A 14,151-nucleotide genomic window follows, 5' to 3' on the forward strand; every position below is an offset into this window, starting at 1 on the left:
TTTGCTGCTTCGGGAGAGCGGCTGTGCCTGAGGAGTCGTCCTTGCCCTCCAAGGGCCCCGGGGCTGCGCCAAGAGACCCGCGCCCGCCGGGCAGGAGGGCCGGCAGTGACGGATTTTCTGCGGAGTCCAGGCGTGTGTCTCTCCTATGCCCCCACCCTCTACCTGGGAGGAGAGACTCTGCGTCCCTCAAACCCGCCCCAGAGAGGCAGAATCGCCTCCATCCCCGCTCGGTGCCCCACCCCCGCCTCTCCAGGCCCGGCGGGCTTCACGTTCCATCGCTGCGTCCTGGGACAGGCGCGGCGCCAGGTGAGCTCTCACCTGGAGCGCGTGGGAGGGAGAGATGAAGGCGGGGCGGGGGCGGGCCCGGTGGGCGGCCCCACCCGCAATGGGGCGGGGCGAGGACGACGGGGCCAATAGGGCCAGGGGCTTACCCCCCGGGGGAGCCCCGCGGCGGCTGGTGGCGGCGCTGCGAGCGCTGAGCAGCGCGAGGAGATGCTAGAGGGCGCCGCGCGCCGGCACCATGCGCCCCCCGCCCGCGCTGGCCCTGGCCGCGCTCTGCCTGCTGGCGCTGCCCGCAGCCGCCGCCGCCGCCTACTTCGGGTCAGTGCTCGTCGCGTCCCCGGCCCGCGCCCCTTCCTCCTCCTGCTGCGGTGGGGCCAACTTTTCCCTCCGCGGTCTCTCCACAATGCCCCCAGGTGTCATCCCAGCGACTTGCGCTCAGACCCCAGCGCCTGCGGGACCCAGCCCACCTTGCGGTCGGAGCTTGCGCCTGGAGCTCCCTCTCTGGCTTGCCAAGCTCAGACCCTCTCTGATCGCACCTTCTAGCATCCGTCTCTGATCCTTCGGCCGCCGCTGTCCTCGCCCCTCCCCGTCTCGGGCTCTAGCCCAAGCTCCTGGACTCTGCTCTCGCTTCTGACCCTGGCCCGGTCCGCCCCAGCGCGTCGTGTCCTTGCCTGTCCGATGTCAGTCTCGCTATTAGGTGCCCTCTCCGGATCCCCACTTGGGTGTCCTGTCTGCCCCCGTCCTGGGCTCTGTCTAGCTTTCGTTCTTGCCCCGGAGTCCTTCCCCTTCGCCCTGCGGAGCAGAGACCAAGAGGGTTGCGTCGCTGGGTGGGGACAGGTTGTTATCGGGGCCAGGGGCAGGGGATCACGCTGATCCAAGGGGAACTGTGGCAGAGTCCACTGGAGAAGAGAAAGGGAACTGTGCACTGGGAAAACCGACCAAGTCTCAGACCTGGGTAGGGTGGATTCTCAGAATGAAGGGAAGAATGAGAGGGGTCCACTGGGAGGGTGGGTGTACACGGTTGGAAAAGGACTGCGCTGGGGTGACACCTGGGGCATTGGGGCAGAGGGCAGAGGGGAATGCGTGGAAGGAAAGCCAGAGGACAGTTGCGACTCCCTTCTCTGACCCTGAATTGCAGTGGGTTGGGGGTGGCAAAAGGAATCACGGGTAGGAAGACCCCTACCCACCCTCCACCCAAAACCCACTCCCAAGTATGGAGTCTGTTAATTTGATCTTTGCCCAAATCAGGGTGACATTTAGGGTCTGACTTCAGCAAAAGCAAAAAAAGTACCACAGTGACCTGCTAGAGGCTTCTTAAGCTGCCGGGGGAGGAGTGTACAGGGTCTGGGACATCACACATGAGCCTAATTTCCAGGTCATGACCCCTGGTGAAAACATGTCTTTAGCTGTGGGCAGTGGCCTACCCTGAAATATACCAGGGGGGGGGGGGGGCAGCCCAGACCCTAGCTCTAGGCTCAGCTTACTGGTGACCTGGGACGACAAATTGGTCTCTGGGCTTCAGCTTTTCCTTTTGTACAAAGAAGAGGCTGAACTTGCTGCGATGCGCCTTTAGCGACCCCTCCAAGCACAGTGCACATGGTGAGGTTTGTTTCCCAAGGAGTTCAGGCTTGAAGGAATCGCTCCTGCCCCTCAGGCAGGAGATAATGTGCAAGATGCACACTGTGGGTTCTGTCTTGTCACTTGCTAGCTGACCGCCCTTGGCCAGGTCACTTAATCAACCTCACTGTCCCTCAGTCCGTCTCTATACAATGAGGATAGCAGTGCCTATCATGTAAGAAGATTGAGTTAGTATGTGTAAAGTACTTCAGTGTCTAGCATGTAGTAAATGCTCAACTAACGCTAGTGATGATTATCATGAATAAAATCTGTATCTTGGTGCCCCAACCTGACAGTTTCTGAGCCGGAATGGAGGGGGTAGACAAATGGTAGCTATAGCCTCTTGGAGACCAGCTAAGTCTTGCAATTCTCTTCTTGCTTAGATTTTATGGCTGAGCTTAGGGGTGAGAGTCAGGAGAGGGGGAGGAGAGAGGCTCTAGGGAGTCTGGACCACCCTGGCTGCTGTGTTGGAAGGGGCGAAAGGAGTTGATAACAGCGCAAAGGATTCGAATTTGGAAAGGAGAGTGGACATGGGCAGTTAGGCCTGGGTCAGAGCCGAGGGGGATCATGTGAGTATTAGGGCCACCTTTTCTAGATGGCAAGCCCAGCGTGGCAGAGCTGGCCAAGGACACTCTAACCATCACGATGCCAGTCTGGGGAGCAGGACAGATGCTCGGAGAATAAGCTACAACTGGTACCTTGTTAAGCATTTGGTTTTAGAGAACAGTCGGGGTTAGGGCTGAGCTCTGGCTGAGGAAACTTGTGACTCAGTGTCCAGATCTCCCAGCTTCCCATCAGAAGTTGCTCTCTTGAAGAAATCTGTTGTCAGGCATCCACATGGCGGTGAGACTGTGAGGCCATGTGCTTCTCCCTTCCCCGGGTCACTCGCGTGTGAAGTCTCATTTCTGAGTAGAAGAGGAAGTGCTTCGGTGTCCTGATAAAAGACAATTCAAACATTAAGAGCGCAGGCGAAGCCAATTTTGGTGAACTCAGTCTTCAAAATCATAGAAGTACAGATTTCATAGATCTCAGAGATCAAGTGACCCCCAAAAGATCTCTTGTCCACCCCCCTGCTTCACACAGGTCATGCATTACTGTCCCCATTTTCAGAGGAGGTCATCCCCATCCGTAACCATATGAGCCAGCAGCTGCTTTGCAGCTGGTTCCGATGGTGATAATTACAGTTCTAAGTCATTAGTAAGTTTACGGACCACTTTCTCCTAAGCCCCTTCTGTCCTCCGATCCTCAGAGCCATTCCTGAACCTAGGATATAGGTACAGAAAACTGAGGTCAGAAAGGCTCAGTGAGTTACCCAATGTCACGCAGCAAATGTGGAGGAGGCGGGATAGAAACCAGGTCCTGTCTCCAGTCTGGGCTCTTTGCCCTACAGGGAACAGAGTTAATGCTATGAGATTCCCCAGAGGCATAGCAGCTGCAGAGAGGCTGCAGGGGCTGAGGGGTAGCCTCTCTCCTCTGCTTGGTTAACCCTTTCAGGCCCTCTGGGTCATAGTGGAATTGGGGAGGGACTTTCTTCTCGGACCTCACTGGTGAGACAGGATGCACTGAGCCCTGCTGGGCTGTCAGCTGGGCTCTCGGTGGACAGCATCGTGACAGGGACAGGAGGTGGACCAGAGGTCAGGGGCTGAGTTGATCCTGGGACACTCTCTGTGTTGTCATTGGTCAAGTCACTTGTCTCCAGGGTCTTGAGCACCTGGAGATCCTCAGGTTCCCTAACCCTACCAGGCCCTGTCCTGGATCCAAAAATCTAGGATTACCCAGAAATTTACTCTACAAATGCTAACTCTGTGGTGTTTTGTAAAACAGGCACAGCCTGCATTTTGGGATAGTGGGTACATGACAGGCCCCATCATTCCATCCCATCTTTAAGTCGTCTCAATGACTTTGTGAGTAGAAATAGTTTCTGTGGATGCAACTTTCTCCATCATACTTGACTCTGGTGGGGCTTTTTAAATGTGTGGCCTCTGTACTGGATGGGTTTCTTTCTTCTCTAGGGACAGTACAGAGAAGTTTATGACTCCTGGGTTTAAGTCCCAACTTCGCCGGTGTGATTTCATGGATGTCAGATCCTTGCTGTGTTTTAGGTGATGATAACACCCATCTTAAAGGTGGCATGCAACTTAAATGAGACAATGAAAAGGCCTATTGGGTGGGTGGTACACACTAAGTGCTCCATTCAGGCTTGTTGTCAGTGGTCACTGGGGTTCTAACCCTCTCCTGGGCTGTGGAGGTATCATTATTGTGGTTCCATTGAAGGAACAAAGCATACTTTCATTTTTAAAAATTCCTTATTACATAAAAGAAAATGCATGCATCTAAGTGCACAACTTGGGTTTCAACAAATGTAACACATTTGTATACAGCTGCATGACACATTTGCATACACCTGTGTAGCACATTTGTATTTGTATGCACCTGTGTAGTGCATTTGTATATATCTGTGTAACACACTTGTGGTGGCCACAATTACTATGTGAATATTTCTATCACCCCAAAAGACTTCTGATGCTCCATTGCAGCCAATCCCCCCCACCAGCCTCAGGCAATCCCATTTCTCTGTTTTCTGTCATTATAGTTAGAATGGCCTGTTCTAGACATTCAAATGCATGGAATCATGTGCCTGGATTCTTTTGTTCAACATAGTGTTTTTGAGATTTATTCATGTAGTTGCATATATTGATAGTTTGTTTCTTTTGGGGGGAGGTGCTGGGTAGTATTTCTTTTTCTTTTTTTTTTTTCTTTTTTTGGGAGAGGTTTTGCCTATAGGGCACATGCGCTCACCAGAAAGACAGAGAGAGACAGAGAGACAGAAAGCGAGAAATCACCCTCCGGGTGGGATGGCCACAACCCAATCCCTTCTCCTCCATTCTCCTCTCAGGATCTTGGGCACACATACACACACGGCCCTGGCGTGAGTTTAAGCCTCTGGGTCCGAGACTCAAACCACGGTTGACTACATGAGAGTCCAGTGACATAGCCATTATGTCAACTACTGGTCCCATGGCTGGGTAGTATTTCATAGTATGGCTCTACCATAAATTGTTTATTCATCAGTTGATGGACATTTAGGTTATTTCCAGTTTTAAGCTATTCCAAAGAAAACTGGCATAAAATTAATATGCATCTCTTTTTGAGAATATATGTTTTCATTTCTCTTGTATAATTATGTAAGACTGGATGGTTGAATCATAAGGTAGGTATATGTTTAACTTACAAAAAATGACCAGTTTTCCAAAGTGAGTGTACCATCATACACAGTAAGTGTATGAAAGTTCTAGTTGCTCCATATTCTTGTCAGTTATTGTCAGTCTTAATCATGTCAATGTTAGTGAGTATGTATTGGTATTTTATCATGGTTTTCATTTGTATTTCTCAATTGACAAATGGCATGCTGTACATTTTTTTCATGTGTACATTGGTCATCTCAATATCATTTCATTATTTGTAATAAGAATAATAATACTTATTAAGGAATGATAAGAGTTCTTTACATTTTTTGGATGCAAATCCTTTGTCAGAAAGTACTGGCAATAATTTATCCTTGTCTGTGTCTTGTCTTTTGATTTCTTACTGGTATCTTATAAAGAGCAGAAGTTTTAGATTTTGATAAAGTCCAATTTATCAACTTTTTCTTGTATAATTTGTGCATTTTTGGTGTTCTGTCCAAGAAATCTCTGCCTACCCCCAGACTGCAAATATCTCACTATATTCTCTTCTAGAAGCTTCATAGTTTGAGCTTTTACATTTAGGTCTGTGATTAATTTTGAATCAGTTCATGTGTATGGTGTGAGGGAAGGGGTTAAATTTTATTATTTTCCATTTGAATTTTTTTAAGAGGTTTTTGCCTTAGGGTGTGTGAGCTCTCCGGGGAGAGAGAGAGACAGACACAGTGAAAGGGAAAGGGAAAACCACCACCACCACCACCACCCCACAAGAGGATGGCCACACCACAATCTCTTCTCTTTCATGCTCCTCCTGGGGTCTTGGGCACGTACTCACACATACCCCACATGATTTTCAAGCTACCGGGTCTGGGACTTGAACTGTGGTTGGCCATGTGGAAGTCCAGTGACATAAGCATTATGCCATCTATTGATCCCCTCCATTTGGATATTTACTTATTCCATCACCATTTATTAAAAAGGTGATCCTTTCTCCATTGTTAACCTTATTGCAAATAAATTGTCCCTATATGTGTGGGACAAATATACTGCTGGACTGTCTATTCTGTTCCATTAATATTTATACCTGCCCTTATGCCAGTATCACACAATCTTAATTACTGTAGCTTTAGAGTAACTCTTGAAACCAATTACTATAAGTTCTCTGACTTCGTACTTCTTTTTCAAAATAGTTTTGGCCATTCAGGTCTATTGTACTTCCCCATCAACTTTAGTATCAAGTTGATAATATGTCAAATATTGATTGACAATATGTCAAATATGTGAAAGTCTGCTGGGGGTTCAATTGGGAATACACTGAATCTACAAATCAATTTATGGAAGATTGACGTTCTAGCAATAGAATCTATTGACTAAATCTATTGATTTGTAAATAGACCATACTTCTCTATTTAAGGCTTTTAAAATTTCAGCGGTGTTTTATAGTTTTTAGTGTATAAATTTTGCAAATTATATATATATTTGTATATTACCAAATATTTTATGAATTTGGATGGCATTGTTTTTGTATTTTAAAAAATATTTAGAAATTGAACTGGGTCCTGACAAAAAAACAGAGTTCGAGAGAAGAAAGGATAAAAGACATTTTACTGCTTTGGGCTGGTGGATTGAAAGCCAAACATCACTGATAAAAATCATTGCATTTTGGGAAGGAATTTAGGCCAGCTTGTCCCTGGCTGAGCTGTAACCCCTGAGGAGTTGGGCTCCAGAGTTGGGCTTGGGGTCAAACCAACCTCCTCAGTGGATGGCGGTGGAATTTCTGTAGCAGAGGAGGGGAAACGGAAGGGAAGGGAAGTAAGACTCCCAGGCTGGAATTGCCTCGGGAAGGCAGACCTGGTGCCTTCGGGATTACGCGGGATTGAGTTGGGCAACCTCCAGTCTAGCATTAGCCTGAGCATGGTAGGAGGTGGCTCGACTCCCTACGATGGTATAAAGAGCACTGAACTTAGGGTCTCACAGATCAGAGTTCAAGTCCTTCATCCACAACTTACTAACTGATCCTGGGCAAGTCACTTAGCCATTCTTACCTCGATATTCTCATCTGTAAAATGGGCTGCTCTATATCTCTTATGATTGCTGTGAGGGTTAAATAAATGTATATAAAATTATTAAAATGCTGTCCACCTAGAAGCTGAAGATTCTAGTGGTCTGTCTTACAGCTTCCCAAGTTTAGAAGTGCCTTCGGTAACATCTGTTTCTTCTTCTCTCTGTCTTTATCCTGGCCATTACACAATTCCAAATTAATTAGGCCTTTCCAGTGCTCAGCACATTCTGTACATCATCTCACTTAACCACTACCCAGGAGGTAGGTGCTGGTATAGTTAGCCTCATTATGAATGAGTGGGAAAAAAGCTCAGAGAGGCCTAGTGCCTTGCCCAGAGTCACACAGCTAGTGGCTAGCAGTGCTGAGATTTGAATTCTAGTCTGTCAGAGCCAGCCTCTTGATCACAGCCTCATGCTGCCTGTTGAACCCCAGTTTGGGGCCTATCTCTCCTGGGCTCCTGACCCTCAGAACCCTCCACCCTGTTGTCACTCTTGCCCTTCACTCAGCAGGTCCCCCGGGCCTCCACCGTGCATCTTAAACTCCTGTTTTTTAATGAAGTGTTTCATGAAATTGTGTCTCTAGTTCACCCATGGCTCCGCTTAGGCAAGATCTGGGGCCTGTTGTTGGCTGAATATCTTCCACAGTCCTTGGTGTTGCTCCCTGGCCTGTGAGAATGTCTGGGTGGTGCCCCCTCCCGCCATTGGATCTTCCCTCTGTGCCCCATCACTTTTGCTTTTTCTTCTTCTGTGTCCGCTTGGCTCTCGGGCACATTCTCCTTCACAGGGTCTGGCCAGTGGTGGGCCATGACCCCCGTCAGGGAGGGAAGGAGCAAAGCAGAGAGCAGAGGCGTGCCCCGTAAGGCTCAGGAGTCAGCCACACTGGCATTCCATGGAGTCCTGGCGGTGGCAGAGATGAGCTGGGAGGTGGAGATAGGGTAAGTGTGGCCGCCTCAGGTCTAGACCCCTCTCTTCAATCCACCATGCTCAGTCCTGGGACTCCCCCAGAGAGGCTGGCTTTAGGGTAGATCAGTGGGTCTGCTTTTCCTGATGTTACAAATCTGAAATGGCCTCCCTTTGAGACCAGATGCATTTCAGAATTCAACATATCTTGGATTTTAGAAAGACAATATGATGTGGAGCCAATGGTCGGCTGTGCAGTTCGAGTCTTGGACCCAACAACTTGAAAATCACATTGGGCATGTGGGCCTATGTGCCCAAAATCCTGAGAGGAAACTGGAGAAGGGATTGGAGCATGGTGATTTCTGACTCTCTCTCTCTCTCTCTCTGGCACCCTATAACAAAAAACAAACAAACAAAAAAAGAAAGAGAGAGAGAGAGAGAAAAGGAGATCATATAATGCACATCCCGTATCTAATGTAACACCTTTAGCAAGGCCAAGGGCAGCATCTGCAATCAGATACTTAGTTATTTATTGCAGGAAAACACCCTCAGGTTGTGATAAAGACCAGAATAGTCTCAGTTGTAGTTTTCCAAGCTCTCTGAAGTGTGGAAGTGCAAATAAAAGTTTGTGAATGTGGTAAATTCTCAGTCATGTCACCGTGAGAGGTTGTACAAATTGAGTTTTAAGGAAAGACTTAGGCCAAAGTCTCTACTGGTATCAAAAGGAGGCTGCAGCTACCGCAGCACAGATTGTCCGCAGGAAATACCTTGCTTTCTTGGACCCTAAGATTCAGGGGCCAAGCAGCCAGAGGACTCAGGACCCCAAGATCTGGCACTCAAGAAATCAGTGATCACAGCCTGAGAGCCAGGGTGCGCGTGGCCATAGGAAGGCTCCCCAAGAGCCGCGCCCTCTCAGATCCCACCCAGCCCAAGCCTGGGAAAGGAGTGTTAGGTGGTAGCAGGGCCAGCATGGTGGTGGGGCTGCAGGGAAACCAGCAGGGTGGGGCAGCAGGGAGGCCAGGGGAGCGCCTCCAGCTTCCCTCCTTGCCTGGGGTTAAACACTGGACAGGTTTATGCAGCCAGCAGGTGTCTGAGGAGACTCTGCTTAGATTGAGAGATCTGGGCTGGGGAGAAGGGGGCCTCCAGGGATGAGAACCTATGGCCTTCACCAAAGAGCCTACAGGGTACTTGGGAACACTAGCCATAGTATTGCCCTAAGGAGGAAGGAAAAAGTGCCAGCATGAGGACAGATGGTACGATATCCATGAAAGTGGAGGATGACAAAGAAAGGATAGAGTGAGTTGGGCTGGCAAGTAAGGAGGACTTCCAGAAAGAGGCAAACAAGGCATCATAACATGCTAGAGTCTGACTGGGTCTCAGGGTCACTTTCCCTGCATTTTTGGGACAAGTGTGAAAGACGAATGTGACAGTGTCTATGCACTTTTACAGGGGAGCCATGAAGATTTTTGGACTGGGGTTTCAGCATGAAAAAAGTCATGAAGGTTGGACTGAGTCAGACATGGCAGGAGGAGAAGGAAGACTGCTTGCTCTCAGGGGAGGGCCCTCAGCCATAGCCCTGACCGGCTCTGGGTCCAGGACAGCCCTAGCTGGGAAGTCGTTCTGGCCCTGCTCGGGAGGGCCCTGTTCTACTCCCCAGGGAGCCTCTCTCAACTTCATCCATCCACTGAGGGTATCATGGAGCGCTGGAACCCTCCCCGGGTGAATTCGGGGGGTGGCTCCATGATCAAGTTGGGAGGTTCCTGCTATCCCTGGAGCTGAAGGGAGAAGGTGTCAGGGGCTGCAGACCTTCCCTGGCACTTGCCGGAGGACAGCTGGAATGTGCAGCATGGGACATCTCCGAGACTGTCCTCATCAGCAGGTGATCATGCACAAGGCATTCTCCAGGGGCCTGGGCCTCCAAGGGCACGCAGCCCAGCCTGAGCCTGCATGTGCCTGGGGAGGAAAGTGACCGGGGAGCATGGAAAAGGCTGCCAAGCTTGTTAGTCGGTCAACTTGCCATGCTTAGAGAACTTGGCCCAGGTTGTGCAGGACGCAGGGTCCCATGGTCTGAGCAGAGCTGGGGATAGTGGGGTTGCAGCCTCAGCAACTGCCTGCCTTTCCTTGCAGTGGCTACCCTGTGCCCTGAGGCTGCTCCTTCCCTGAGTCAGGGCTGGGCCTGTGAGCTCAAGAAGCTGGGGAAGCTTGTCTTGATGGCTTCTAACCTTCATTTTCTCTGCTCCTCCCCATCCCTCAACAGACCTCTCTCTCTCTCTCTCTCTCTCTCTCATTCCATGCCCTTCCCTTTGATCTTTCCCTCGATCTAGCAAAGTGTATTCTTAGATACCAGTATTGTATCATACTCTCACACTCTAGTATGAATAGGGAACCTACTTCTATAAGCCTTATTTCTTTTTCTTTCTCTTTTCTTTTTTTTTTTTTTTGAGAGGTTTTTGTTATAGGGCACGTGTGCTCACCAGAAAGACAGAGAGAGACAGAGAGACAGAAAGTGAGAAATCACCCCCTGGGGGAATGGTCACGCCGCAATCCCTTCTCCTCCATTCTCCTCTCGGGATCTTGGGCACGCATGCACACGCGCCTGGCTTGAGATTTAAGCCCCAGGGTCCAGGACGCAAACCGCGGTCGACTACGTGGGAGTCCAGCAACATAGCCATTACGCTAACTGCTGGTTCCCTATAAGCCTTATTTCTGACTTTTAGTTAAAAAGAGACTGAGTTTCAGGGCTGGCTCCACAGCACAGCAGTAATATACTACTCAGGAGAAGCCAGATCCTATGCGGTGACCACAGTTCGAATCCCCAGCCTGGCCAGCCTGAAACACACCAGGCATGTGCATGAGTGCCAGGGATCCGATAGGCTGCTGGACTGGACCAGACCCTGTGGAGGGTGCTTCTCTCTCCCTTGTCTGTCTCTCATGTGTATATGTACGTATCCTATCATGAATGTTTTTTTTTTTTTTGAGAGGTTTTTGTTATAGGGCACGTGTGCTCACCAGAAAGACAGAGAGAGACAGAGAGACAGAAAGTGAGAAATCACCCCCTGGGGGAATGGTCACGCCGCAATCCCTTCTCCTCCATTCTCCTCTTGGGATCTTAGGCACACACGCACATGCACCCGGCGTGAGTTTAAGCCACCGGGTCCAGGACTTGAACTGCAGTCGACTACATGGGAGGTCAGCGACATAGCCATTTCGGTAACTGCTGGTCTCCTGTCATGAATTTTTTTAAAAAGGTATTTATTTATTTATTTATTTATTTATTTAATTAAAACAGAGAGGGATTGAGTTTTGGACCAAGGATAAGTAGCCTTTCGAACAGAGGGTGTGCATCTCCTTTCTTTCTTTTTTTTTTTTTTTGGAGAGATTTTCACTATTAGGGCACGTGCACTCGCCAGACAGACAGAGAGAGACATAGAGACAGAAAGTGAGAAATCACCCCCCAGGGGGATGGTCACGCCGCAATCCCTTCTCCTCCATTTTCCTCTCGGGATCTTGGGCACGCATGCACACGTGCCTGGCGTGAGTTTAAACCACCGGGTCCTGGACATGAACCGCGATCGACGATGTGGGAGTCCAGTGACACAGCCATTACACCAACTGCTGGTTCCCGTGTCTCCTTTCTTGAGGTCACATTGCTTGGGCTGCCCAGGGCTGAGAGGAGTCCTGACCAGGCTTCCTCCTCTGAGAACCTGCCTGTGTTCCCTCACCTCACACTCGCATTGCTGTGGCTGACGATGCTTCCCCAAACTGTTATGTAGAGACTGAAGCTGAAGCTGCCAGGCGTGGTGGGAGCAATCAGGAGACCAGGACAGTCCCAGCCCTGCCACCACCTCAATGGTTCACCTTGGACAAGAAACCTTACATGAACTCCCAGGGCACCAGACAGGCCAAAGCAGAGACCTGCATACTTGGCCCCCTCACTGGCCCTCTTGCTTCCCCCCCAGCAGCCTCCTAGACACCTTCCAGGAGCCACCAGGCAAAACCCCAGACCAGGGATCTGGAAGGGTCTACAGCCCTCAAGCATGATGATGCACATGGTGTACATTTGGGCCCGGCCAAGGAACAGGGGGAGCGGTTTATAATCCCAGACTTGTCGAAGCAAGGGGTCCCTCTGCACAGGAGTGACTTTGGGGACTCTCTTGTGGCCACTGTACTACCTGACCCGTGCGTCGCCCATGACAAGGTTTTGCGCTCTCAACTTCTGCCCGAGCCTGAGCAGAGAGGGAGAGAGACAGGAGGAAGCAGGGGAGCATGGCTTTCGGAGATGTTGAACCAGCATGCTCAGAATACCCATGCTGGTTGAGGTGCAGAACGTGCTGGCAATGTGGGCGGCTCACTGCCTGCTTGGCACACAGGCACAACTCCACAATGCCATCCTCAGCGGGCAGCCAGTCTGCGGCTGTGGAACAGGAAGTGGGGAGAAGGTGTGGGGGCTGCGGAAGGTGTGCGACTGTTTCTGGAGAGACAAAGCCTGCAGTTGGCCAGGGATGGGGTGGGGGTGATGCCTCGGGGTGGGCTCTAGGAGGGAGGTGTGTGCATGGGTGCATGGGGCCCTGAAGCTAAGGGCTCAGGAGGAAAGCAGGCTGGATTCAGGAGAGGGTGGGAGGCAGGTGGGAACGCAGTGAGTGGTCTCAGGGTCTATAGATGGACCTGGCATGGAGCTGCTACTCAGTGAGGTCCTTCCTCATGTTTTCCCTTGATTTATTTATTTACAGTTTATTTCCTTTTTTCATGAGCAAGAGAGACAGAGAGAGAGAGAGAGAGCCATGGCACCCTCAACAGGGTCCTGATGCCATGATGCCCCCTGGCCTTCAGCCGGCCCGGATCATGGGCACACACGTGTCTGGTGTTCTCAGGGAGGTCTACAGGTGTGAACCTGGAACCTTCCCCCGTGGGATTGCCTTGCAGGGCATCACATTCTACCACGGCACCATCGTCCGGCCCCATACTATTACTGATGGCCACTCATCAATAAAGAAGGGAGGGAGGGAGGGAGCTGCAGTGAGAGTAGGAAACAGCGACTGCTGAGCTGACCAGGCTGCACAGGAAGGCCTTCTTCCCGGAGGAGGTGTCAGGATGGCGGCATTGAATCCTATAGAGGAGAAAGGCGTCTGAAAAGTGGAAAAGGGGGACTCTGTGACAGCAGGAGGAGAGAGAAGCCTGCAGAGGGTGTCGAGGGCCCTTCTCCCCCCAGGAGGGACGGCCCTGTGCCATGCCCTCTCTTGCTGGGCCGGGTGCTGTCCTCACAGAACTCCCTCTTGCTGGGGGGTAAAAACATGGCAAGTGGGGTGTGTGTGTGAGAGCGTGTGTGTGTGTGAGAGAGAGAGTGAATGTGAGTGTGTGTGAGTGTGTGTGAGCGTGTGTGTGTGTGTGTGTGTGTGTGTGTGTGTGTGTGAGAGAGAGAGTGGGGAAGCAATAATACCTACTTCAAAGGATCAGCTGTTTTTTGTTTATTTGTTTTTGGAGAGGTTTTTGCTATAGGGCGCATATGTTTGCCAGGAAGACAGAGAAACAGAAAGCGAGAAATAACCCCCCAGGGGGGATGGCCATGCTGCAATCCCTTCTCCTCCATTCTCCTCTTGGGATCTGGGCATGCACGCACACGTGCCCGGTGTGAGTTTAAGCCACCGGGTCTGGGACTTGAACCGCGGTCAACTACATGGGAATCTAGGGATATAGCCGTTACGCTAACTGCTGGTCCCAGGATCAGCTGTTTTGAGAGCAAGATGCACCCAATTGTCTTCTGCTCTGTAAGAGTAAGTTAATACAGATTTCAATAAACGCCTCTAGTGGGAGCCTCAGAAGTTCAAGGTCTCTTTCACTAGGACTGAGGGTCACTTAAGGGCAAAGGACTTGCCCTATAGTCCTATGCTTCCCCTAACCTGACACAGAGCATACGCTCATGAAGTGTCAGTTCTCTGCCCTCCACATACTATGATCCTGAACGAGACATGACAGTCAAGAGAAGGTGACAGGGTAACCTGGGGACACTCAGTGTTAGAAGCCAGGAGATGCTGAGGAAAACCTCTCCACATGGCCATTCATGTGTCCAAATTTCCTCTTTTTTTTTTTTTTTTTTTTAAAGACAGGTTTT

The 14,151-nt window shown here is 50.4% G+C and overlaps 1 protein-coding gene across 1 annotated transcript in view; it reads left to right on the forward strand.

The window, feature by feature from the left end:
- The first annotated feature begins 520 nt into the window (after positions 1 to 520).
- The window catches only part of WNT9B (Wnt family member 9B), a 28,025-nt gene continuing 14,394 nt past the window's right edge, over positions 521 to 14,151 (forward strand). Inside the window, 1 exon segment of the mRNA XM_006159125.2 lies at positions 521 to 600. Within this exon segment, the coding sequence (XP_006159187.1) occupies positions 521 to 600 (80 nt within the window).

The sequence above is a fragment of the Tupaia chinensis genome, unplaced genomic scaffold (assembly GCF_000334495.1).
Source record: "Tupaia chinensis unplaced genomic scaffold, TupChi_1.0 Scaffold000624_1, whole genome shotgun sequence".
Taxonomy (NCBI): Eukaryota; Metazoa; Chordata; class Mammalia; order Scandentia; family Tupaiidae; genus Tupaia; species Tupaia belangeri.